The 26198-nt window shown below is 36.2% G+C and overlaps 1 protein-coding gene across 3 annotated transcripts in view; it reads left to right on the forward strand.

The window, feature by feature from the left end:
• Positions 1–26198, forward strand: part of PPP3R1 (protein phosphatase 3 regulatory subunit B, alpha) — an 81282-nt gene that overhangs the window by 43652 nt on the left and 11432 nt on the right. For all 3 annotated transcript variants that reach the window (XM_079940608.1, XM_079940606.1, XM_079940607.1), the window contains exon 2: positions 10933–10972. In XM_079940608.1, the coding sequence (XP_079796734.1) occupies positions 10960–10972 (13 nt within the window). In that variant the 5' untranslated portion in view covers positions 10933–10959. The remainder of the gene's footprint in view (positions 1–10932; positions 10973–26198) is intronic.

Consider the following 26198-nt stretch of genomic DNA (forward strand, 5'->3'; position numbering starts at 1 on the left):
TTTTCCTCATCAAGTGGTACCATTAACCATTCTCCACTAAAAGAATCTTGGGCTCCTTGGAGAAATAGCTGATTTCAGGACTGGGGCAGGGAAAGTACAATGTATGCTTGGAACGTCTTGTGCCAGAAGGTTAGGAAGGCCCATAGAATGATGGGAATATATTAAAAGGACACAGGAACCAGCCTGAAGGGGAAGGTTCCCACTGGCCAAATGTGGGACAATTTAAACATCAAATTAGATAATGATAAAAGATTATAACCCATTGAAATAAAATTCATTAAGTCCATACTGAAATACCTAAGTACATATAGATAGGAAGGAAAAAGAAATCTTTCCCTGCAGGAGGAAGCAAAGTAAAAAATGTTGAAGGGGGCTTCCCTGGTGGCGCAGTGGTTGAGAGTCTGCCTGCCGATGCGGTGGACACAAGTCATGAAAGATATAAACAGACTGAAGAATTGTTCCGACTTAAAGTATGCTAAAGAGAGACATGACTATTGAATACAATACATGATCCAATATTTCTTTTTTCTATAAAGAATGCTATTGGGACATATGTATTGTAGAATAATATAGAATATTATTATGGAACCATAATAAAGTATTAGAACAAATAGAAAATAGATCCATAGTCTACTGGTTTTGTTGCTGTATTGGATTGCTTTCTTTTTCACTGGTGAATTTCTCTTCAAATGCTAATACTCTCAATTTGCAAAATTTAAATATGATCTTTGGATTGGATCAGTAGTTTTCAGAGTGGTCCGTGTATACCCGGGAAATCCCCAAGGCTCTTTCAGGGGGTCCATGAGGTCAAAATGTTTTCATTATAACACAAAAATAATATTTGTTTAATCCACTCTGTTTACATTTGCACTGATGGTGCAAAAGCACTGGCTGGTAAAACTGCTGATACCTTAGCATGAATCAGAACAGTGACACTGTACTGTACCAGTAATCATTGTATTCACTGCCATGCAATTGCAGTTTTAAAAAATACCAGTTTCACAATATCCTTGGTAAAGCAGTAAAAAGTATTAATTTTATCAAATCTAACCACTACATGTATCTTTAATACCCTGTATGACGAAATGATATGTATAAATCATCACTTCTGCGTATGTAATTTATGGTGGTTGTTTTAAGGGAAAACAAGCACTTATGTGATTTTTAAGCTGAAGTAGCTATCTTTTTCATAGAACACCAAAATTGCTTGAAAACAACTGACAAAATCTGGTCCTTCACACTTGAGTATTTGACAGACACGTTCTCAAAAATGAATAGTGAGGCTGTCATTTCAAGGAAAATAACTGACACATGAAATAAAGAAGACCTCAGCAAAGAAATAGAAGATATAAAGAACAACCAAATGGCAATTTAGAACTGAAAAACAATAATTGATACAGTGATGCAGTGTGTAAACTGATGCAGTGTGTAAACTCAACAGACAGAGGAAAGAATCAGTAAACTGGCAGATAGAGGAAAAGAAATTACCCAGTCTGAACAGCAGAAAGAAAACAGACTGATAAAAATAATCTACAGAGCCTCAGGGAACTGTGGGACTATAAAAAAGATTTAACACTTGTCTCATTGGATTCCTGAGAGAGGAAGAAAGAGGGCTTCTATCTCAAGAACCAAAAAGAAAGAAAAATCTACCCAAAGGAAGGGAATAAAGAAAAGTGAAATTGAAAACAGAAGAACAGTAAAGGAAATCAATGAAAGAGCTGGTTCTTCAAAAAGATCAATAAATTGACAAACTTTTAGCAAGACTGAGAGAAATTAAAGAAAAAACGAAGTTATCAGTATCAGGAATGAAATAGAAGGTATTGGACTTACCTGGTGTCGCAGTGGTTAAGATTCCGCCTGCCAGTGCAGGTGACATGGGTTTGAGCCCTGGTCCGGGAAGATCCCACATGCCGCGGAGCACTAAACCTGTGCTTCACAACTACTGAGCCTGTGCTCTAGAGCCCGCGAGCCCCAACTACTGAAGCCTGTGTGCCTAGACCCTGTGCTCTGCAACTAGAGAAGCCACCACCATGAGAAGCCCATGCACTGCAGTGAAGAGTAGCCCCTGCTCGCCGTAGCTAGGGAAAGCCTGCGCGCAGCAACGAAGACCCAATGCAGCCAAAAAGTAATAATAATAAATAAATTTTTAAAAAAGAGAAAGGTATCACCATAGACCCTGCAGTTATGAAAAAGATAATAAAGGGAATACTATGAACAACTCTACAAACATAAATTTTAAAAATCTTTTTTTTTTTTTTTTTCCCCGGTACGTGGGCCTCTCACTGTTGTGGCCTCTCCCGTTACGGAGCACAGGCTCCAGACACACAGGCTCAGCGGCCATGGCTCACGGGCTTAGCCGCTCCACTGCATGTGGAATCTTCCCGGACCAGGACACGAACGCATGTCCCCTGCATCGGCAGGTGGACTCTCAACCACTGCACCACCAGGGAAGCCCTACAAACATAAATTTGACAACTTTGATGTATGGACCAGTTTCTTGAAAAATACAGACCACCACATCTCACCCAATATGAATTAGGTAGTTTAGCCCTATTGCCTTGATACAAAAAAAAAAAAAAAATCCCAAGAAGAAAACTGTAGGTCAGTATTACTATATCAATGTAGATGCAAAAGTCCTTAACAAAATATAAGCAAATAGAATTTATGGCTCATTGCAGGCAGGGATGGAGCAGGGCTGCTTCACTATTTGAAAATCAACTAATACACCATATTAACATGCTAAAGAAGAAAAATTACATGATCATATCAGTTGATGAAGAAAAAGCATTTGATAAAATTCAGGACCCATTCATAATTTGAAAAAAAAACATTTAGGAAAAAGATACTTAGGAGGAGCTAACTCAGATAAGGAACATTTATAAAAACCTACCTTATCCTTAATGGTGTATTGGGAGAATCAAATTCTTAAAATTTCAGTTATTAAAAAACTTTAGATTTTTACTTTCCTTGATGCTCACTTTTATCTTTTAAGCATTTATATGCACTTCAGATAAGCAAGCAGTTACTCTTATTACTGAAATAATATTTATACTTCACAAGGAGAGTCTATAACCAAATAAGACAATGCTGTCACTTCTTAAAGTCTGCTACATAAAGATGAATGTCTAAATATTCTGACAGCATGCCCTTTGAAAATATTCTAAACTTTACAGTATGCATCTATAAAATTTATTTTGGTTTTCTCACATCTTGACACTTTAAGATCAAAGAAACTCTAAACAAAATGAGATAAAAAGATCCAAAAATATTTTTTTCATTTCTTTGCCAGAAAATTTCTTTAGAACATATTTTCATATTCTTACTGATTTTTTTGTATACCAAAATTGATAAGCATAATAAATTTATTTTTAAAATGCTGAATAATATGGACTTGAGGAAAAAGTTAGAATCAATCCAAATGTCTTTATTTGCTGAAAGACAAAGTTTGCCAATTACCACAAATCAGTTTTTTTTCTAGGATAAAATCAGACCATCTTAGTAACTTTTAAAACAGATATTCTTTATTCTCAGAAGTAGAAGACAAGTGTTAAATCTTTTTTATAGTCGCACAGTTCCCTGAGGCTCTGTAGATTATTTTTTTCAGTCTTTTTTCTTTCTGTTGTTCAGACTGGGTAATTTGTTTTCCTCCATCTGCCAGTTTACTGACTGTTTCCTCTGTCAGCTCTATTCTGTTGAGTTTACTTACTGCGTTACTGTATCAATTATTGTTTTTCAGTTCTAAAATTGCTATTTGGTTCTTTTTTATATCTTTTATTTCTTTGCTGAGGTTTTCTATATTTCATGTTTCATGTGTCAGTTATTTTCCTCAAAGTGACAGGCTCACTGTTCAACACATTGATGCTTAAAATTCCACTTAAACCAAGTTTTTTAAGGCTATGTAGATTTTTACATGCACCTGTAAAACTCTTCCTTCAGTAAATTTAGGATAATGTTAAATCTGGCTAGGGATATAAAAAGATAATAAGAGATTGTTGCCATCCTGGACTTTATAATCTGAGAAAGGGACTAAATAACAGATGAAAAAAATTATAAGGGTCAAGATTACTAATAAATAGTTTCTGGTTCCTCATGATACTACAAGATAATCTGAAAAATATATAATTTGTTATCTTGAAATGCATATGTGTCTTATGAAACTAAAGATCCCATATGGTTTTGGAATAATAGCATGACTGGAAACTATATTATTATTTTTTAAGAAGTGATAAGATTTTTATCTTAACTAGAGACTTAAATTTATGTGTTCTGAAACAATTCCATTATACCTGGGACTCCTTATTAAGTTATAAAAATCACCTTTATTGAGGTATAACTTGCCATATAATAAAGTTTACCAATTTCATGTGTACAGTTAATGTGTCCTGATAAATGTATATAGTTTTTTAAGCATCACCACAATCAAGATGTAGAACATTTCTGTTACCCTCAGATGTTACTTGGTACCCCATTGCATTCACCCTCCGATCCGTGGCAACCCCTGATCTTTCAGTAACTATAGTTTGCCTTTTCTAGGATTTATAAATGGAATCATGCTGCATGTAACCTTTTGTATCTGCGTTCTTCTAACGTAACTTTTGAGAATTATCTATGTTATGTGTATCAGTAGTCTTTGCCTATTCATTAGTGAGTAGCACTGCGTTGTTTGGATACACCGCAGTATTATCTATTTGACAGCTGATGGACATTTAGGTTGTGTCTTGTTTAGGCTATTAACAATAAAGCTTCTATGGACATATGAGTACAAATCTTTGTGTGGCCATGTTTTCATTTTAGTTCCCACCAGCAATGTATAAGAGTTTCATTTTTAGTTGACACTTGATATGTCAACATTTTCCTTTTAGCTACATGTACTGTATGTCTGGGTGGTAGTTTTCTATTGCTGAGTAACAAATTACCAAAAACCTAGTAGCTTAAAACAGCACCTATTTATTGTTTCATAGTTCTGTAGGTCAGAAATTTAGCATGGGGTCTTCAGGGATCACAGAGCTGACATCCAGACTGAGTTCTTATCTGGGGGTTTTGAGGAAGATTCTGTTTCCAAGCTTATTTACGTTATTGGCAGAATTCAGTTCTTTGCCGTTGTAGGATTGAGATCTTTGTTTCCTTGCTCACTGTCAGCTGGAGGCCACTCTCAGCTCTTAGAGACTCACTCCATCTCCCTGGTGTTGAATTCTTTGGCTTTGAATCTCTGACTTCCCCTCTCTCTTTTTAAAAGGCTCTTATGACTAGAACAGATCAACCTGAATAATCTTATCCTAAGATCAGTTGTTTTGGAACCTTAATTACATATACAAAATCACTTTGCAGCGGTACCTAGATTAGTGTTTGAATAACTGGGAGATGTTTATATACCAGAGGCTGGAAATTTCAGGACATCCTGGGATTCTGCGCAGCACACAACCATTTGTTCTACATTTTCAGTAACACTTGGTATCTCTGTTTTTAAGTTTTAGCCACACACAAACACACACTAGTTGCACATGTAGTGGTATCACACTGTAGTTTAAATTTTCATTTCTCTAATATCTAATGGTGTGAAACGTCTTTTCGTGTGCTTATTTGTTATGTATATATCTTTTGTTGTAAAATATCTATTCAGATCTTTGGGGGTTTTTTTCTTTTTTTTTCTTTTGTATACTGCTATCCATTTGTTTTAGCATCACTTGTTGCAGAGGTTTTCCCTCACTGAATTACCTGGACATCTTTGTTAGATATCACTTGACTCTGGGTGTTTATGTATTTTTTTCTTCATTTTATTCTGCTCCATTGAACTTTATGTCTACTCTTGTACCACTGTTACTCTGTTGATGACTTTAGATTTATAATAATTCTTCAAGTTTTAAGTCCTTCAACATTGTTCTTCTTTTTCAGCTTGTTTGCTGTTTATATCCTTTGCATTTCCATATACATTTTAGAATCAGTGTATTGACTTCTATAAAATATTTTACTGGGATTTTAATTGGGATTGTTTTTTATTTGTTAATCAGTATGGGAAGAATTGCCATCTTAATGAGTCTTCTGATCTATGCACATGATATAGCTTTCTGTTTTTTTAGATCATCTTGAATTTCTCTCAGTTATGTTTCATGGTCTTCATTGTACAATCTTTGCACATATTTTACTAAATATTTTGTATTTTTGATGATTTTCTAAGTGAACGGGATCCTAATTTCATTTTTCATTGCTTGCAGAATGTAGAAGTACATTCGATTTTATATATTGACCTTGTATCCTGTGACCTTGTTTCATTTATTAGTTCTGATAGCTTTTTTGTAGTTTGTCTAGGATTTGTCTACATGTACAATGATGTCATTTGCAAGTAAAGGCAGTTTAACTTCCTCTTTCCAATCTGTATGTCTTTTATTTCTTTTGTCTTGCCTTATTGCACTGGTGCAGATAACTTTATGTTGTTCCTGATCTTGGGGAGAAGGCATTCCTTCACGATATTAAGTATGATGTTAGCTGTAGGCTTTTTGTAGATAGCCTTTATAGACTGAGGAAGATTCTTAGTTTCCTGAGTTCTTGTTTTGTTGAGAAGGGGTATTTAAATTTGTCAGATGCTTTTATTCTATCTGTTGAGATGACCATAGGTATGGCATTTTTTATTCTGTTAGTATAATGAACCATGTTAATTTTGAATATTAAACCAACCTTGCATTACTGGGATAATCCTCAGTTGGTCATGATTTTTATTCTTTAAAATATTTTTCTGGATTTAATTTCATCAAATATTGTTAAGGATTTTTCCATCCATGGTCATGAAGAAATATTGGAGTAGAGTTTTCTTTTTTGTAATGGCACTGTCTGATTTTGCTGTCAGGGTAAGCTGGCCTCATAAAATGAGTTAGAACTATTCCTTCCCCTTCTGCTTTCTGAATGAATTTGTATAGGATTGGTATGTTTTTCAGACTTTGAATATATGATAGAATTGACCAGTGAAGCCATCAAAGTCTTTAGTTTTCTTTGTTAAGAAGGTTTTGTGTGTTCTTTTTAAACTCCAGTTCAGTTTATTTTAATAGCAATAGAGCTGTTCAACTTTATTTTTTTCTTGAGTCAGTTTTGGTAGATTTTATTTTTCAAGAAACTTGTCCATTTCATCTAAGTTATAAATTTTATTTTCATACTTTTTTTGAATATCCATTTATTTTTCTTTTAATGTCTGTAAAATCTCTAGTGATTTGCCTGGGGTGTTAGTTATTGACCTTTTCCAAAAAATGAGTTTTGGTTTTACTGATTTTTCTTTCTGTTTGTCCATTTTCTAGTTCATTAATTTCTGCTTTTTTTTCTCTTTTTCCCCTTACCTTGGGTTTAATTTATTCTTTTTCTAGCTTTTCAAGGTGGGAACAGATCACTGGGTTTTGGACTTCCCTTGTAATAGCATTTTCCTCAAAAGACTGCTTAACCTGCATCCTTTAAATTCTGATAGCTTCCGTTTTTACTCTGTTCAGAATATTTTCTGATTTCTCTCATCATTTCTTCTGTGACTCATGGGTTATTTAGAATTGTGTTGTTCATTTTCAAATATTTGGATGTTTCTAAATACCTCTCTTGCTTAATTCCATTGTAATGAAAAAATATATTCTGTATGGTTTCAAACCTTTAAAGTTTATTGAGACTTTTTTTTAGGCTCAGAATAATGTCTGTCTTCGTGAATGTTCGTGTGCAGTAGAAAAGAATATTTTGTTGTTTTAGGACATCTTGGTTGATAGTGTGTTGTTCTGATCTTCCACAACTTATTTTTTCCTTTGGTCTACTTATTTTCTGTTATTTACTGTGAGAGAAATGTTAAAATCTCCAAATATGACTGTCTGTTTAACTTTCAGTTCTCTGTATTTGACACATTTAATTTTGAAGCCCTGTTATTAAGTATATACAGTTGGCCCTTGAGCAACAGATGTTTGAACTGTGTGAGTCCACTAATGCAGGGATTTTTTTCAATAAATACTGTAGCATCGATACTACATGATCCAAGTGAATGCATGGATTTGGGTATCTGCCAGGGTCCTGGAACCCATTCCCTGTAGATACTGAGGGATAACTATATATGAAAGGGTTCTGGGACCCAGTTACAACGTATTTTTCCCTACACATCCACAGAATTCTCAGATAGCAGCTGGGTGTCCTGCAATTCAACTCAATTCTGACACTATCTAGAGATAGCATCAGCTTCCGCAGGTTACGGGCTCAGTCCTACAAACTGCCCCCTCCCCCGCTCCTTTAGATGCGAATTGCAAGTCCAGGTTGTTACCTGAAGTTCTGACCAACCGGTTATAGATTGGAGGTTCCAACAACCCCCACCTTGAGTTTGAGTAATTTGCTAGTGCCACTCAGAACTCAGAGAAACATTTTACTGCCTAGATCACTGACATACTATAAGAGGATGTAACTCAGGAACAGCCAGATGGAAGAGATGTCTAGGGCAAGGTGCATGGAAGGGGTGTGGAGCTTCCATGCCCTCTCCAGGTGCTCCAGTCTCCCTGCATCTCCACATGCCCCCCAACCAAGAAGCTCTCCAACCCATCCTTTTGGTTTTTCTGGAGGCTTCATTAGATAGGCATGATTGATTAAATCACTATCAGTGGTGATTGAGCTCAGTCTCCAGCCCAGCTTAAATCATTGGCGAATGGTTTAACCCCCAGCCTATCTGTCTTCCCTAGAGATTGGAAGGTGGGACTGGAAGGTCCAACCTCTAATCACACGATTGGTTCTCCTGGCCACCAACCCCTACCTTTAGTCCTTTCCTATAGTCACCTCATTAACATAACAAAAGAAATCTTTATAGCTCTCCACACTTGAGACATTCTAAGGAGCTCTTGTGCTAGAAATGAATGAGGACCCAAGGATATTTCTCATTATATATCACAATATATTTAGGATTGTTACATCTTCCTAATGAATTGACTCTTTTAAGGTTATGAAATAGTCCTCTTTATCCCTGGTAATATTCCTTGTTCTGAATTCTACATTGTCCAGTATTCTTAGCCACTGTATCTTTCTTTTGATTATTACTTGTGTGGTATATCTCCTCCTGTCTTTTTAGTTTCAGCCTATCTGTAAAGTAGACTTCGTTTAGATAGTATATAGTTGTATCTTCTTTGAATTGGAGTTATTAGACCATTTACGTTGAACGTAATTAATATAATTCTCAAAATGCTTGGATTTAAATCTACCATCTTGCTAGTTACTTTGTATTTTTTTCCTCATTTGATTTTTGATCCTTCCTATTTATCTGCCTTTTTTTGGATTGAGTATTTTTATGATTAATTTTTTTTTTTTTTTTTTTTTTTTTTTTTTGCGGTACGTGAGCCTCTCACTGTTGTGGCCTCTCCCGTTGCGGAGCACAGGCTCCGGACGCGCAGGCCCAGCGGCCATGGCTCACAGGCCCAGCCGCTCCGGGGCACGTGGGATCTTCCCGGATTGGGGCACGAACCCTTGTCCCCTGCATCGGCAGGCGGACTCTCAACCAGGGAGCCACCAGGGAAGCCCTGGAATAATATTTTTTAAAGGGTATTTAAAAAATTTAGACATGAAAGAATATGTGAGACAGTAAAAGATAGGAATCATGGTAAGAATCTTAAGGTCAATTAAGTAAGGTGCAAAATAAGTAGAACTCCATCTCTGCTAATTAATAATGTCATTTTTATTAATGTTTGCTACTCCTGTCTCTGTTTTAATATATATTTGATGTTTAAAGTGACCTAAAACTAGATTAACCAGTTAAATTATCTGCTATAATTTTCAAGGAAAAGACTAATTATTGTCAGCAAGATAGGAATTAAAGATGCTAATTTACTGATAAACTTTTCTCAGACCTTAAGTTTACTCAGAATAAGAGATACTTTTAAGAGTTTAAAAGCTAGCCAGCCACACTAAAATGGTACTTCTTATTTCAGGCGGCACTCAATAACTTCTTAGGATACATAAGTATATTCAAATATCAATATTTAAATGTTAATCCCATTGTACACTTGCTGCTAGACAGGGTCAAGATTAGATAGATGGGATATAGGATGCATGGTATACTCAATCTGTTGTTGAACTTTAAAAATTCAATTTGTATTACTTTAAATTCTGTAGACTTTTAAAAAGATTTTCTTCATGATTTTTACTTCGTGTGAGTCTGTTATACTTGGAATTTTTACAGTTTTAGATTTAGAACTACTTCTGGTTCCATTGCTAATCAAATGGTGTGATCTTTCACCAGCTTACTTGACCTCCCTGGACCCAGTCATCAAGAATTTTAAATGTAGGCATTGGGTCAGGTCTGTAGTTTTTCTAGAGCACTTTTAAGTAAACTTTTTGTAAATTAGGAGTTCAGGCGAATTATATTAGGGTTTATCCATGAGATAAGACTTCTCATGAAAAGAAAAATTTGGAGTTCAAGTGGCTGGCTGTCTTACATTGGACCTACCTTCCTATTAATATTTTTCTTATTTTTGTTGCATAGCGTACAGAACATTCTGTTTCAATGCAGGTATAAAAGGATTTTTGTTTTCTTAACAGCTTTGCAGTCTCAGTAAACTCTTCAATTAAATAGAAATGGCAGGAGAAGCTTTATTCTGAGCTCTACCCAAAAATGAGTTCATCCAGCAAGACAGCTTAGTGCACTGACAGTCTGTAGTGTGTTAAAATTTGATATACAGTATGTTTAGGGTGTTAAAAATATTTCGAATAAATTTTAATCAAATCTTTGCATAAATCTTAAGTGACAGGGCCACAACTCAGGCCTGTTTAATGCAAGAGCTCTTTCTATCATACTGTATAATTTTTTCATCAAAAATATTTATAGATCTAGACACATTTCGTTTATGGCTTATTTCCCGATGTTTTGTGACTCAGAATATTTAAGTTCAATCTTTTAAAGACATTTGTGCCAATTTTATGACTAATTTTTTTTTTTTTTTCCTCCAGGGAAATGAGGCAAGTTATCCTTTGGAAATGTGCTCACACTGTAAGTCAAATATTCTTATCAAGAACTTCTTTTATTTTCACATTCTATATATGTATGTATGTAAATCTTACGCCTCTATAAATTTATATAGCGAAGTTAGCCCTTAACCATTTTAAATGGCAGTGAATTTGACTTAGAGTGTTTCTGAGTTACCAGAATAGGGAAAGATTTTTTTATAGACCTCTTTATTATTAGTGTCTGCACTATGTTGTAATTACAAACCGACCCTCAAATCTCAGTGGCTTAACCCAACTGAAGTTTTTTAGATTAACAAAGCTGCAAGTAAACAGTTAACTTACTTAACTTGTGGTTATGTAAAATGAAGTGCTTATTGAAGGCAAAACTGAGAGACTAAGGAGCTATCGTACAAGACGTTTCTGGGGAGGAGGAGTATAAGAAGTGTGGGTGGGCTGGCTGTTCTGACTATACTGGAGAACATAAAGAAAGAAAATGACAATCTTAGAAATTCTTGATTCAAGGATCAGAGGACCAGGGAGCTTAAATAAAAATCAAAAGGTCTCTTGTATGAAAGTACAATGATTGAGGAAGAGGGAGGTCATGAGAATTGGAATGGGGACGCTGGTAAGTTTAGATACCGTCCTGAGGTCCCAGAATTCCCAAACTCTTCTGAACCTTCCTTGCCCTTTCTGCCATCCCTGTTTGATGAAGCTGGTCCTGCCTTGTTTGGAGACATCTTACTTTGCAATGAGATGTCTCTTCTTTTTTGTCTTATTAAAACCATTTCCCCATTGCTCATTGTTTCATTAGTCTCCTTTATTTTCCCAGAACACTTGTCAGTTTCTTTCATTCTCATCAACACCTTTGCTTGCTTATGAGCTCTGGATAAATGCTCTTCCATCAGCTCTTTTCTTGAGCAACTTCATCGTCTTTCAGATCTCAGCATAAATGTCTCCTATAAAATGTCCCCTCTTTGGAGATGTTTTCTCTTTCTATGCTCTCTTCAGATTCTCTCTAACATGGGCAGTACCCTGTTTATTTTCTTTAGAACAGTTACCATAAGCTTAAATTACTTGTTTATTAATCCATTTTATTTTCCATTTTGTAATTTCTACAGTTTTTTAAACTTTTTTTTTATGGTGATACTCTATGACCAATGACCCATAGTTTGGCCATCCGTACTACTATTTACATTTTATTTTACTGTTTCCTCCCAGGCTTTCCTTTATGAATTTCTTATATAATTTTGATCATGTGTAGGTGTGTATTTCTGTTTTAAACATGAAGATAAAATGTTGTATCCAGTGTATTGTTAGAACTGACCAAAACCAAATCTAATTATGACTCTCTAGACCAGAGGTTGGTAAACTACTGCCTTATCTACAGTTTTTTTAATAAAGTTTTATTGGAACACAGCCATGCCCATTTGCTCACATTGTCTATGGCTGTTTTTGTTTGACCTCTGAAATGTGGTCAAGATAGAGTACTTACAGACTAGTGCTCCGAGTGTTATCTAGATCTATAATTCTTGTCTGTGCCATAATTGACATGTCAGTTGTATAGTTTCTTTAGAATTGAAAGAGTTCTGCTCAGAATTGTGCCTTGCCACTTACTGTTCAGCTTGAGCCTGTGGTGTTTTCCTCCCGTTGCTAGTGGGCAAGAAGGAGGTGTAGAAGCCTGTAATTAGCTAGGATTCAGGCTGCAAATAGAGTTGGGTAGGCTGTTGGGAGTACAGCTCTGAAAAGTATGAGGTACTAGGAGGTTAGTTTTTGTTTCTTGGTCAGGGAACAGAGGTCCTAAGGGGGCAAGATGTCCCAGGTTCTTACCTTCTGCACTCCTTTAAGATCTGGGACTGAGGGTCATTTACCTGATTGCAAAGAAAAATGTACCAGGGCAAAAGGCAAGATGGATGTTCCCCTCGCTACATCCAGGATGGTGAAAGCCAAGTTTTTTTAAATAGTAAGTATTTGAAATAGATTTCATACAGTGTTAAAAGCTCTCTCTTTCCGTTTTATCTTTAGAACTTAGTAAGTCTTCTTTCTTAGGACTTCATCTGTGCTTTGATGAAATTTGAGCCTTGTCAGTAAAGATCTGTACTTGTCAGTGATTGTTCAACTAGATATGAATCTGTCTGAATTCTTCTGTCATCCAGTAAAAATGTAGTTTTCCTCTATTTTCTAATTGGTTTACTATAATATATTTTATACATGATTTGGATGAATTTGAACTTATTCACATTAAAACCACCACTTTTTTCCCCACCCACACATTGTAGTAAGTCTTGTTTTGCTCATTTGCAAAACTTCTTTATTAATGGGAGAGCTTAGTGTTATTTGTAAACAGCTGTTACCATGTATAAAATGTTAAAACCAATCCTTGAGGCACTTTACTTTTTACACTTCCCCTGTTCAAGTTGTGCTTTCTCTTCCTTTCCAGACCTAGCTCAGGTCTGTGTTCTCTGTGAGGCCTTCAGTAGTCCTCTCACCTTAGTAGTTACTGTCTCATATGTTCTTTTAGTATTTAAATTATGCTCTTTTTTAAAACGGTAGTAAGATTCTAAATTGTATGCTGTAAAGTACTGTTTTTAACCCTGTGACACACAGATAAGTACCCACAGAATGCTTACAGTCTAGCTACTGGGATAAAGAGAAGAAATGCATCAATTTTTACAGTGGAAACAAACCATTATGAGCAATAGAAGCAAAGGTTCCAAGGAGGGAAAATTACCTTTGGTTAAGAAAATTAAGAAAAGCTTCATGGAAGGGGTGATGTTTGAAATTGTTTTTTGAAATCTACATAAGATTTGAATGCTGATTAATTCTTTCACCTGTCTGGTCATTTGTCCCTTTCAGTTTCCTTAAATTCCATCCAGATCTTCAGTATTTTATCTAAACCCCCTGCATAATTCTCTCCAGTACCCTACTTTTAATCAGTGATTTTCATCTCCGAATGCTTGAGAAAACCGAGAACATTTTTAAGTGTTAACCTCATTACCTCCTCACCCCATCACCCCCTGCCTGCCACACACGGAAGTTTTCCCATTTTCGTACTCATGCTTAATAACTCCTTCCTTTCAATATCAGAGTTTAGGTTATACCTCTCTTATTCAAGGTCAGCCTTGGCACTTGTGCTTTTGATCTCATCCCCTCTCATCTCTAGGACCTTATGTTTTTAGTTTCTCTTTGTTTTTACCTGTGTCTCCGCTTCTTCATTTTTCTTCACGTTACAGACATAATCAACTCCCCTTTGATCCTGATCCTGCACGTGCCTCCCCGTTCTTCTCCTTTCTTTCTCATATTTGAGCTTTGCATGAGCATATACAGTGATCTCCATTTCCTTATTTCTGCCTGCTCAAATCTGGCTTTCATCTCCTACTACTTTGCTGACACTGTTGTTATTAAGGTCACCTTCCTTGTAGTTATTTATTTTGTTTTATTTATTTATTTTTTGGGGGGGCCACACCGTGTGACTTGTGGGATCTTAGTTTGCCGACCAGGGATCGAACCTGGGCCCTTGGCAGTGAGAACACAGAGTCCTCACTACTGGACCACCAGAGAATTCCCATGGTCACCTTCATTTTACTGACACATTGCCTAATTGCTAAATCTGATGGAGTGGAAAGACCTGTAAAATCATTTGTGCTATTTGGGAAAATTTGAGCACTGATTATTTAATATCAAGGAATTAATTATTAATAATTAATGTTTTAGTTGTAATAATATTGTGGTTTAAAAGAATACCTTAGAGATAGATGATAAATACTGAACAGTTATAAGGACATGGTACGTCTGGGATTTGCTCTAAAATAATTGAAGTGGGTGTATAAATAAGATTCTAATGTGTCAGTGGTTGAAACTGGGTGATAGATATGTGGGATTCATTTTATGAGTCTCTCAACCTTTGTACGTGTTTGAAAGTTTCCCTTATAAAGTTGTTTTTTTTTTTTAATGAGTGGAAAAAGGAGGCGGGAAATAACTAAGAGTAATATCAAGGAGAAGTAGTTATTTAATTATAGTTAAGTATGGCATGCAGTATAGCATGCCTTAATAATAAGAGGCGGTTGAGCTCATTTTCACCCGTAAAAGGTTTGAGGTATTGACAGTGGAAGTGGAAGTGCGATGCCTGGCATAGAGCAGATACTGAGTAAGTATCTGTTGACTGAATAACCTAGTAAGAGCTCAGAGCTGGACTGTAGAGACAGCTAGTTGGATAATTTTAAAGGCTGTATCTTTAGAAAAACGCAGTAGTTACCAATCACCCCACTTGTTTTCATAAATAATAACAAGTACTTACGTGGCATTAACACATGCCAGGCACTGTTCTAAGCATTTCACATACATTTATTTACCTTCTTAATCCTCACAGTAGCCTCATGAAAGAGGTATTGTTACTTTCCCCATTGTATAGATGAGAAAACAAGCATCAGTAACTGGCCTGAGATCACACAGCAGCAGGTGGAGTAACAAAACCATGATTTAATCTCAAGCAGTCGTGCTCTAGAGTTATATTTTTAATCACAATACTGTACAGCCTCTCTTATAGTAACTCTTACAAGTTTAATGTTATGTTTGTCTACATGAACGATTTTAGGCAAAACTGGACTTGTCTAAGACATAGTTAGGTATTCTCTGATTTTTTTTGGTCTCTTAATTGAGTGTTTGCTTTTTGTTGAGTTAAATTATTTTAGGCCATTGTGACTTTGTTTCTGTCTGTTGGCTAGCCTGTCTGGAGTAGGAAATGTATACTCTGTTGGGGTGATTTGCTCAAAGTTGAGACTGTGGTTGTAACTTGGCATGATAATTTGGAAAAGTGGCTGAGTGCAAGATACTAGGTTAGATAGTTCAGCAGAGGGCTAGATTGGAGCATGGGAGGAAGTATGAGTGGAAAGTCAGATTCAACTAATATTTTTTTACTGTTGATAAAACCAGTATAATTCTGAATAATTTTGATAAAGTTGGTGAACAGAGGGACTATTTTGTAGATTGAATGTAGATGAAAGACTAAAACAGTCTTTTATCTGAAGAGCTTTCTCAATTTTCTTTCGTTAGAATGTGAACCAAGAGGAGCTTGGCAGCCTCTGAAGGAACATTTCCCTTTGCATAATGAACTATCTGTAGAAACCTTGAAGACACCTTTAGCCATTAGGACACTGCTCTCATTTTGAGTAAACAGTCTCATTCAATCAGTTTTGTTTCTGGTTTAAATACTTACAAGTGACTTGAAAACATAGAGATATTGACTTCAATTTGTGCTGTTAATTTCTGCTCACAGTTGTCTCAGCGAGGTTTACATGTTCATATTTTTTACTTAGACTAGGGTTTTTCTTTGTTTTGAAAACAGAAAACTTTTTCACAGAAAAGGTTAATCTAAAGTTAATTTGATTTCCTCCTTCATTTCTGCATTCTTTTTTTTTTGAGTTTGCTTTAAATATTTTACATTTATTTTTTTCTGCATTCTTTTATGTTTTCTTTCTTATATGTACCAGCTTAACTCACTTTAATTTTTTTCTTTTGTTGCTGAAATGATTTTAATCTATAGGTGAAGCACTCTTTAAATGATACTCAGAATACATTACAATTTGGTTTTAAGATAGATTTGAGTTTAAAACAGGTCTTACTCACAATGATTCCAGTAAATCAAGTGCTCCAGAACACAATTCGGAGATGTAACAGTTATGTGATGACTTCTTAATTGTCCAAGGGGATAAAGATCTTCTTCAAATATGGAAAGAAATTAAATCATTCTATAGTACTAACCTCTAAGAGTTATTCTCCTTTATAGACTACAATATTATTGTCAGTTTCATATGCTTTTTTTTTTTTTGCTGTACGCGGGCCTCTCACTGTTGTGGCCTCTCCCGTTGCGGACCACAGGCTCCGGACGTGCAGGCTCAGCGGCCATGGCTCACGGGCCCAGCCGCGCCGCGGCATGTGGGATCTTCCCAGACCGGGGCACGAACCCGTGTCCCCTGCATCGGCAGGCGGACTCTCAACCACTGCGCCACCAGGGAAGCCCTCATATACTTTTACTTTATGAAGAACTCCTGCAGGAAGAAATTTCTGAAGGTCTTCCCAGATATAAACAGCTACATTTTCTGTCATCTTACGACATCTACAAAATATGGCACATCCAGATCCAGCTTCTTATGATCAAGGGGCTTCATAATCGCCTCCTGTGGAGCCGATGGGTTGCGCTAAAGGAGAGCAGGCGGGACACTCGCGTCCACCGTCGAGGGCCCGAACCCGCTTCGCTCATGGTTTTGCAGGCCCACGTCCCGCCAGCGCCTCCTGCCCTCCAGTTCACTTTAATTTTTCAGTGATGTGTGTTCTAAAGAGTAATTTCTGGTTTACTCCCAAATCTTTATTTATCATCTCAGAAATCTTTGGAGGAAACTTTTAATATCCATAAAAATTTTATGTCACTAACTTTGAAATTGACTTGTACACTTGTTACTTTAGGTTTAAATCTTCATAAATGTATCAAATAATTCATGCTGCTTAATCTACCAGCCATGATTTATCATTTACTTAGTAATTAGTGATCCTGAACTCTAATTTATTTCACCTAGTCCACTGAGAATTACTTATATTCTGTTTTCTTTCAGTAAAGCTTTATTGCTGAGTAATGAAGTATAGTGCACGAACTTGAACGCCTAGGCTTGAAGTTGCTACCTTGTTTTGCCATCACAGTACCTTTTTAAAAAACAATGCCTGGATTGTTTACTGTATTCTAAAAATTTCAGGTTTTTAGATGAGTAGTCTTAAGAAAAGTGAAGTGCTAGCTCTGTTTTCTTTATCCATACTGTCAAATTTTGGCATCATGGTAGCACTTAACAAATTGGTAGTTTCAGCAGTGAAGTCCGTGGCATGTAGTAATTTCATAGTCTACCACAAAATTGATTAATTTTGTAGCTGGTATGTAGAAGACAGTTACTTTAGCTGGTTTAAGAAAGCCTAGCTAGCCATTTAGCAAAAGTATAAATTCTTGGATCTCCCTCAGAATGTTAGAGCAAAAGAGATGGAAAAATACGCAAGAAAAGAGGAACTTGGAGAACAAATACAGAATGTAATAGCATCTGTCTAAAAGACATCTCAAAAGTTATATTACATGAAATAAAAGCAAAAATAATCAGTGAAATAGTAGGAGAAAATTTTCTTCACCTAAAAAATCGTGTTTTCTGATTGAAAGAGCATTCTGATACTCGGGAAGTTTAGATGAAAAAAGATCTCCATTTGGTGTCAACCTCTTTTGTAGTTCTAAAAGTCCAAGAGCAAAAAGAAAATCCTAAGAGCTGCTAGACAGGGAAAAGGTTGGCCTCAAAAAGAATAAAAGAGTCTACTGGCATTGGATTTCTTAGCAGCAGCAATAGATATTAGAAAGCAATAGGGCAGTTAATTCAAAGTTCGTTCTGAGTTCCTAAATATAGAATTTGATAGCAACCAAATGATTACTCAGGTGAGAGGCCAAATTAAAGACATTTCCAGAAATGTAAGGACTTGGGAAATTTACCTTTCATACGTTCTTGAATATGTACCCAGAAAAATGAAGGAGCAGTTAGAGAAAAAAGATGAAACAAGATCCAAGAAACTAAATCTCTTAAGACACCAGTGAAGATCCCGGGATAACAACTATGCCAGGGACCTGGAAAGCAGGTGGTTCAAATTAGAGCAAGAAGCCAGAATTGTCTGTGGAAGATGTCATCAAGAAGAAAGTAAAAGTCATTATATAAATTGTATGCTGGAATTTCTTAATGTTAAGGTAAAAGGCAAGGCAGCAAGGGAAAAAAGCAGAGACTGGGGATGCAGTATTACATTCTTGGCGATAAACCAGATTGAGCTCTCGAGCAGCCATAAATAAGTCTTTTGACTAAATGGGGCTGAAAGTAAAAGAAGACTCTTGAATATGCATGCTTTTGTGAAAATACCATATTTTGGGGGGAGTTGGTGGTGGGGACTGATAACAAAGCTAAAGAAAAGTGCAACTAATATGTTTAACTGCAGCATATCATAGGAAAAGATAAAAGAAAAGCTTGGAGAATGTGATATAATGGGTTAGGGTTGGATTTGACGTACAAAAACAGTGGAACTCTTTGAGAGCCATATCTTTTGATTAAGATATGTTACTGACCTACACAGTATACTTAGGTTAAAAGAAAAAAAGTGTGTGACTTTCAAGCCAGGGTTATTAATAACTTAGTGAGAAAACTTGAAGATGTGCTTTTATGATCTTATAAATATATGCTTATTGCATATTCTCATTTGAACCACAATGTAAATAAACCGAAAAGAGAAGAACAACAGTAATACAAACACCTTCAGCAGGAAAACCAGTAGGAGAACATCTTAAAAATATGTTGTTTGATTTTTATCTATCTGAAGTGGAAATATTCTTATTATTCCCTTTTCTCCATACTTGGCCCAAGAGTGCAGGTTGAGGAACAACAGTGTTTAGTATCTCTTAGCCTAACCTTCTATGTTAACTCTTCTGATGTAACTAACAAGGAAAGAAATTAGATCGGAAAGTATTTCAAGAAATCCCGTCGCCCAGCTTTTGCCATCAAGCTTTACAGGCTGAGCAACTTACTTAACTCTCTGGGTCTTTATCCTCATCTGGAGTTTTTCATCTCCAAGGTTTCTTCCAACTTTTTACATTACATGGCTTTTCTATTACAGATTTTCTCCCGAAACTCAGTGAGCTTTGAAGACAATTCTAAGAATGTATTTTTAGGATTAAGTGTGTAGCTTCTTTTGTGACATCTTTGGACAGTATTCATTTGCCTCTGTGAGTTTTGAGGTGGTGAATCATTTTTGACTGTATCTTTTACCTAAGGTAGGAGGAAGTTAGTGGTACATAGCATTCACATTTTGAAGAAGCATTCTAGAAGAAAGAAAGAAAACACAGTTAACAATATTAGTAATGAAACAACTGACATCACTTACATACCTACAGATGTTAAAAGAATAACTAGGGAATTTTATAAACAGTTTTATTCCAATAAGTTCTACACGTTGGATGAAACAAGACAAATTCCTTGAAAAAACGAATACAGGCAGACCTCTTTTCATTGTACTTCACTTTATCGTGCTTCACAGATACTGTTTTTTGGCTTTTTAAAAACTTAAACAAACTGGAGGTTTGTGGCAACCCTGTATAAAGCAAGTGTATTGATACCATTGTTCCAGCAGCACCTGCTCACTTTGCGTCTGTTTGTCACATTTTGGTAATTCTCGCGATATTTCAAAGTTTTTCACTATTGTTATCATATTTGTTATGGTGATCTGTGATCAGTGATCTTTGATGTTTCTTTTTTTTTTTTGCGGTACGTGGGCCTCTCACTGTTGTGGCCTCTCCCGTTGTGGAGCACAGGCTCCAGATGCACAGGCTCAGTGGCCATGGCTCACAGGCCCATCCGCTCCATGGCATGTGGGATCTTCCTGGACTGGGGCACGAACCTGTGTCCCCTGCATCGGCAGGTGGACTCTCAACCACTGCGCCACCAGGGAAGCCCCTTTGATGTTTCTGTTACGACTTGCTGAAGGCTCAGATGGTGGTTAGCATTTTTAGCATAATTTATTAATTAAACTTAGCATAATTTAATTTACCTTTAAATTAAGGTATGTACATTGTTTTTTTTAGACAATGCTGTTGCATACGTAATAGACTACAGTATAGTGTAAACATAACTTTTATACGCATTGGGAAACCAAAAAATTCATGTGACTTGCTATTTTGCAGTGGTCTAGAACCAAACCTGCGATATCTTCAAGGTATGCCTGTTCCTAAAACTGACACAAAAGGAAATAGAAAATCTTAATAGCATTATATCTATTAATAAAATTGAATTCTTTCCCACAAAGAAAACTCCAGGGCTCAGATGGCTTTACTGGTAAATTCTAGCAAACATTTAATGGAAAAAAATAAAGAATCCTTAAGAAAATAGAAGCTAGCGTTATACCAATAGCAGTACCGAAGACATTATAGAAAACTGTAGACCAGTATTCACCATGAACATATGTGTAAAAATCCTTAAATATTTGTAAGTCAAATCCAACTATATGTAAAAAGGACAGTAAAGCATGGTCAAGTGGAGTTTATCCCAGGAGTACGATTTTATCTAGAAATATCAATTAATGTAATTCACTATATTGATGTAATAAAAGAGAAAAAACATCTTCTTAATAGTTGTAGCAAAGCATTTGTTTGACAGAGTTCAGTAGCCACTCATGATTAATAGTTTTGGCAAATTAGGAACAGAAGGGAACTATATCAACCTGATAAAGGGCACCTACCAAAAACCTATAGCTAACATCATACTTATTTAATGATGAAAGACTGAATGCTTTCCATGGGGAAAAAAGTAGTTTTTCACTCTGACCAATAGTAGTCAAAACTGTACTAGAAGTTCTAGCCAGTACATTAAGTCCAGTAGAAGAAACGTAATACGTTCAGATTGGAAAGGAAGGAGTAAAGCTGTCTTTATTCTCAGATGACATGGTTGTGTATGTAGTAAATCCTGTTCCTAGAAATAAGAAGTGAACTTATTAGCAAGATTGTAGGATACAAGGGCAATATACAAAAAGCAGTGGAATCTCTCTATAACAGCAGTGAACAATTGAAAAAAAAAAGAAATTGACAAAGATACCATTTATAATAGAATAAAAACATTGGGATATTCAAGTGTAAATTTAACCAAATATATGTAAGATCTATACACCGAACTATGAAACGTCACTGAGAGAAACTTAAAAAGACCTAAGTAAATGGAGGGAGGTACCATATTCATAGATTGGAAGACTTTGATACTGTTAAGGTATCAGTTCTACTCAGATTGATCTGTAGATTCAAGACAATCCCAATCATTTTCAGCAGGGTTTTAATAAAAATTACCAAATAATTGTTAATTCTATATGGGAAAACCCAGGTCTTAGAAGAGCTGGCACAATTTTGAAAAAGAACAACGAAGTGTGAGGACAGTGTTCCCTGATTTAAAGACTAAAACATAAAACTGTGGTATTAGCATAAGATAAATAAATCAGTAGAACAGAGTAGAGGGTATAAACCCATGTGTGTGTATTCGATTGATTTTTTTTTTAAATAACTCTAGTCTTTTATTCAGCTATACTCGATAAAAACTTTTTTTTCTTTAATTAATTATTTATTTTTGGCTGTGTTGGGTCTTTGTTGTTGCAAGCGGGGGCTACTCTTCGTTGCAGTTCACAGGTTTCTCATTGCGGTGGCTTCTCTTGTTGTGGAGCACGGGCTCTAGGCGTGCAGGCTTCAGTAGCTGTGGCACACGGGCTCTAGAGCGCAGGCTCACTAGCTATGGCGCATGGACTTAGTTGCTCCACAGCATGTGGGATCTTCCTGGACCAGGGCTTGAACCCGTGTCGCCTGCATTGGCAGGTGGATTCTTAACCACTGCGCCACCAGGGCAGTCCATTGATTGATTAAAAAAATTTTTTTTAATTGGATATTTGACATGTAACATTGTGTAAATTTAAGGTGTACAACATGTTACTTTATACAGTTAACTGATTTTTGACAAAAACATCAAAGGTACCAGTGTAAGGGGAGCCTTTTGAACAAAATAACTGGAATAAAAGTTTACCCTTACTTGTACAAAAAACATGGGTCAAAAATTTAAACATAAAAGCCACAACTATGGAACTTCTAGAAGAAAACATCAGAGAAAATCTTCACGACCACCATAGGCAAGGATTTTTAGTTTATTTGTAAAACATGAATCATAAAAGAAAAAAATGGGTTTCATCAAAATTGAAGGTTTTTGCTCCTTAAAGGCAGCTTATAAGCTGGGAGAAGATACTTGAAATGCCTACACCTGACAAAGGACTTGCACTAATCAGTATAAAGAGAGAATCAGACAACTTTTTAAAGACAGCCCACCTTTTAAAAGGGTAAAATATTTGAAGTCACTTAAATGAAGATATATCAGCTGCCAATAATCACATGAAAAAGATGCTCAAGATAATTAATCCTCAGAGGAACGCAGGCTGAAACTATAATTGCATAGTGCTGCCACCCAGCAGAGTGGCTAAACTTAGAAAGACTCACAATTTCACGAGTTGGCAAGGAGGTGTAGAGCTCCTGGAATTCTCAGATATTGCCAGTGGGAGTGTAAAATGGTACACCACTTTGGAAAACTTTTTAACAGTTTCTGAAAGTCAAATGTATGCTTACCCTATGACCCAGCAATTCCAGGAAAACATTTGTTTACAAAAAGACTTAAGTATAATATTCTTAGAATCTTTATTCCTAATAGTCCCAAACGAAACAATAGGAATGTCTGTTAACAGATGAATGCATAAACTGATTGTAGTATATCCGTACAATGGACTATATATATACTACTGTGCCATAAAAAGGAAGAAGCTACTGACATATGAAACAACTTGGATTAGTGTCAAAAACTTAACGAGAAAAGGAAGATGGACACAAGAGTACGTATCTATGATCCCATTTATGTGAAATTCTAGACAGAATTTAGTTACAGAAAGCAGGACAGTGGTTGCCTAGGGTTGTGGTGGGGAGGGGGTGCGGTGTGTTTGTGATTGACTGGAAAGGACCTTAGGAAACATTTTGGGATGATAGAAATGTGCTTCTGTCTTGATTGCAGTGCTGCTTACGTAGGTGTATATGTTTGTCAAAACCTGTAGAATTGTATATTTAATAATGCGTTTTTGGAATATCAGTTATTTCCCAAAGTTGGTTTAAAATTTCTTTTTAGCGTTTTGATTACAACTTGATAATTCTTTTGTTGGTGCTGATGTGTAGCTCTTGTATATTTGATAATTAATAATTTTTAAGTGTGTCATAATTTTAATCTAGAAACACCAAGAGCATGTGTTGCCTCTTGCATTGGAAAATTATGATATACCTCTAGAACCTAGACCTTTTAAAGTGGATGAAAGTTTTTCATTTGTAAGGAAAAGACACAGCACAAATGTCCATTTTTCATAATATGCCCTTTTGATTCTCTTTCAGTATTAATAGGGAGCTTTCTTTGCTTTGTTCTGTTAAAGTATTCTGTGTAGAATATAAATATTAGACTGCTAGGGTAATCACAAGGTTGTTATAAAATTAGGCAGTTTTTTGGAGCTGCTTATGAAGGTTTTATCTGCGCCCCCTAGTGGTTTTGATTTCTTATTTGGGATAACATTGGAAATACAGTCATTACTTTTGTAGAAGATGAATTTTACAGAAGACTTTAAAACTTTTAAATTAATCTTTATGTTGAAAAACTACCCAATAGCTTCTATCGACAACACTATAAGGCTTCATTCTTGTGCTAGTCTTTACAAGGTTATTCAATACATGTTTCTCGGGGCTTCTGGTGGTACAGTGGTTAAGAATCCTCCTGCCAATGCAGGGGATACGGGTTCGAGCCCTGGTCCGGGAAGATCCCACATGCCGTGCAACAGCTAAGCCCGTGTGCCACAACTACTGAGCTTGCGCTCTAGAGCCCACGAGCCACAATTACTGAGCCCACGCACCACAAATGCTGAAGCCCACACACCACAAATGCTGAAACCCGCGCACCTAGAGCCTGTGCTCCGCAACAAGAGAAGCCACCGCAATGGGAAGCCTGCGCACCGCAACAAGAGTAGCCCCCGCTCGCCACAACTAGAGAAAGCCCACACGTGCAGCAACGAAGACCCAAAGCAGCCAGAAATAAAAATAAATTAAAAAAAAAAAAACACATGTTTCTCCATAGGTAATTTTATCATATCTGAGGGCTCTTTCCACAGTACCTCTAAGATCCCTTATTAGGGATCTATAGTTTTCATTCTATAGCATAGTTCTAAATATCCTGCCATACAAACGAGATTGGGGCATATCTTCTTAAATACATAGTCAGGATGAGAATGGAACATTTTATGGTGCCAGAAAATAAGGAAATGCTCAAATTGGGGATTGTTGAAAAGTCACACAGGAGCCAGCTTGAGGTAGTACCTAAAGAAGAAAGCTGGAATAATTTGGTTAACAGGTAATGTGACATTGGATTTTAACCCATAGGATAAAATAAGTACCCATGAATCCATGCTGATACGAATAATTGAATAAAGAAACAAATAGGGAAAGGGGACAGGTTTGTTTTGTTTTGTTTTTTGACAGGAACAGTCCAGTTAATAATGAGGGAAAAAGAAAATCATTATTAGGCAATACCACAGTAATAAAATTTTGCAAACAAGACCTACCTAGATGATGCTCCAATTAGATCAGAGTTTGAGGAGAAAGTAGGATATTTGAATAGTCTCAGAGTATTCCCCCACCAATTTTTTTTTTTTTTTTTTTTTTTTTTTGCGGTACGCGGGCCTTTCACTGTTGCGGCCTCTCCCGTTGTGGAGCACAGGCTCTGGACACGCAGGCTCAGCGGCCATGGCTCACGGGCCCAGCCGCTCCCCGGCACGTGGGATCTTCCCGGACCGGGGCACGAACCCGTGTCCCCTGCATCGGCAGGCGGACTCTCAACCACTGCGCCACCAGGGAAGCCCCCTCCCAATATATTTTAATACAGAGGGAAAGATTGTAGATTTATAGTGGAGAAATCTGGCAGAAACCACCTTGGCCAAGTGATCAAAATTAGCATCACTAGTGAAAAGACATGTTGACATGAACCCCTTGATAATGATGCACTGCGAAGGACATATCATTTCTATGGTATTCTTGCCCCAAAGCATTCTAATCATGAAAAAAACATCAGCAACTCACTCTGAGGGATATTTTACAAAATACTGGATCAGAAGTTTCAAAGTCATGAAACACAAGGAGAAAAATTAAGAGTTGTTACAAATAGGAGGAGGCTTAAGGAAAAATTACAAAAATGTGGCGAAAATCATAGAGTTCCCAAATATCACTCACCCAAGCTTCCTCTGATGGTAACATCTCACAGACTTGAAGTGCAATTATCATTATCAAAATCAAGAAATTAACATTTTTACAGTACTGTTAAACTGTATATTTTAGTGAAAAAAGAAATTGTGACACTGGAAAGTTTTTCTTTTCCAGAATTCTATTCAGGATCCCACATTGCATTTAGTTGTTTCTTTGAAGATACGATTATCACTAGGAAGATTTGATAAGACTTGCTTTATTTTGTTTTAAATTGTTTATGGACTAATAGGTAATAAATTATTTATAAAGTGGCTATTAAAAGAATTTCCTGAAGGAGTAGTCTTGTTGCTACTTATTACTGTTTTACAAATTTGGAGAATTGGCTAAAATTTGAGGAAAATCTATTTTTCTACCA

This window comes from Stenella coeruleoalba (genome assembly GCF_951394435.1).
Source record: "Stenella coeruleoalba genome assembly, chromosome: 13".
In the NCBI taxonomy this organism is placed as follows: domain Eukaryota; kingdom Metazoa; phylum Chordata; class Mammalia; order Artiodactyla; family Delphinidae; genus Stenella; species Stenella coeruleoalba.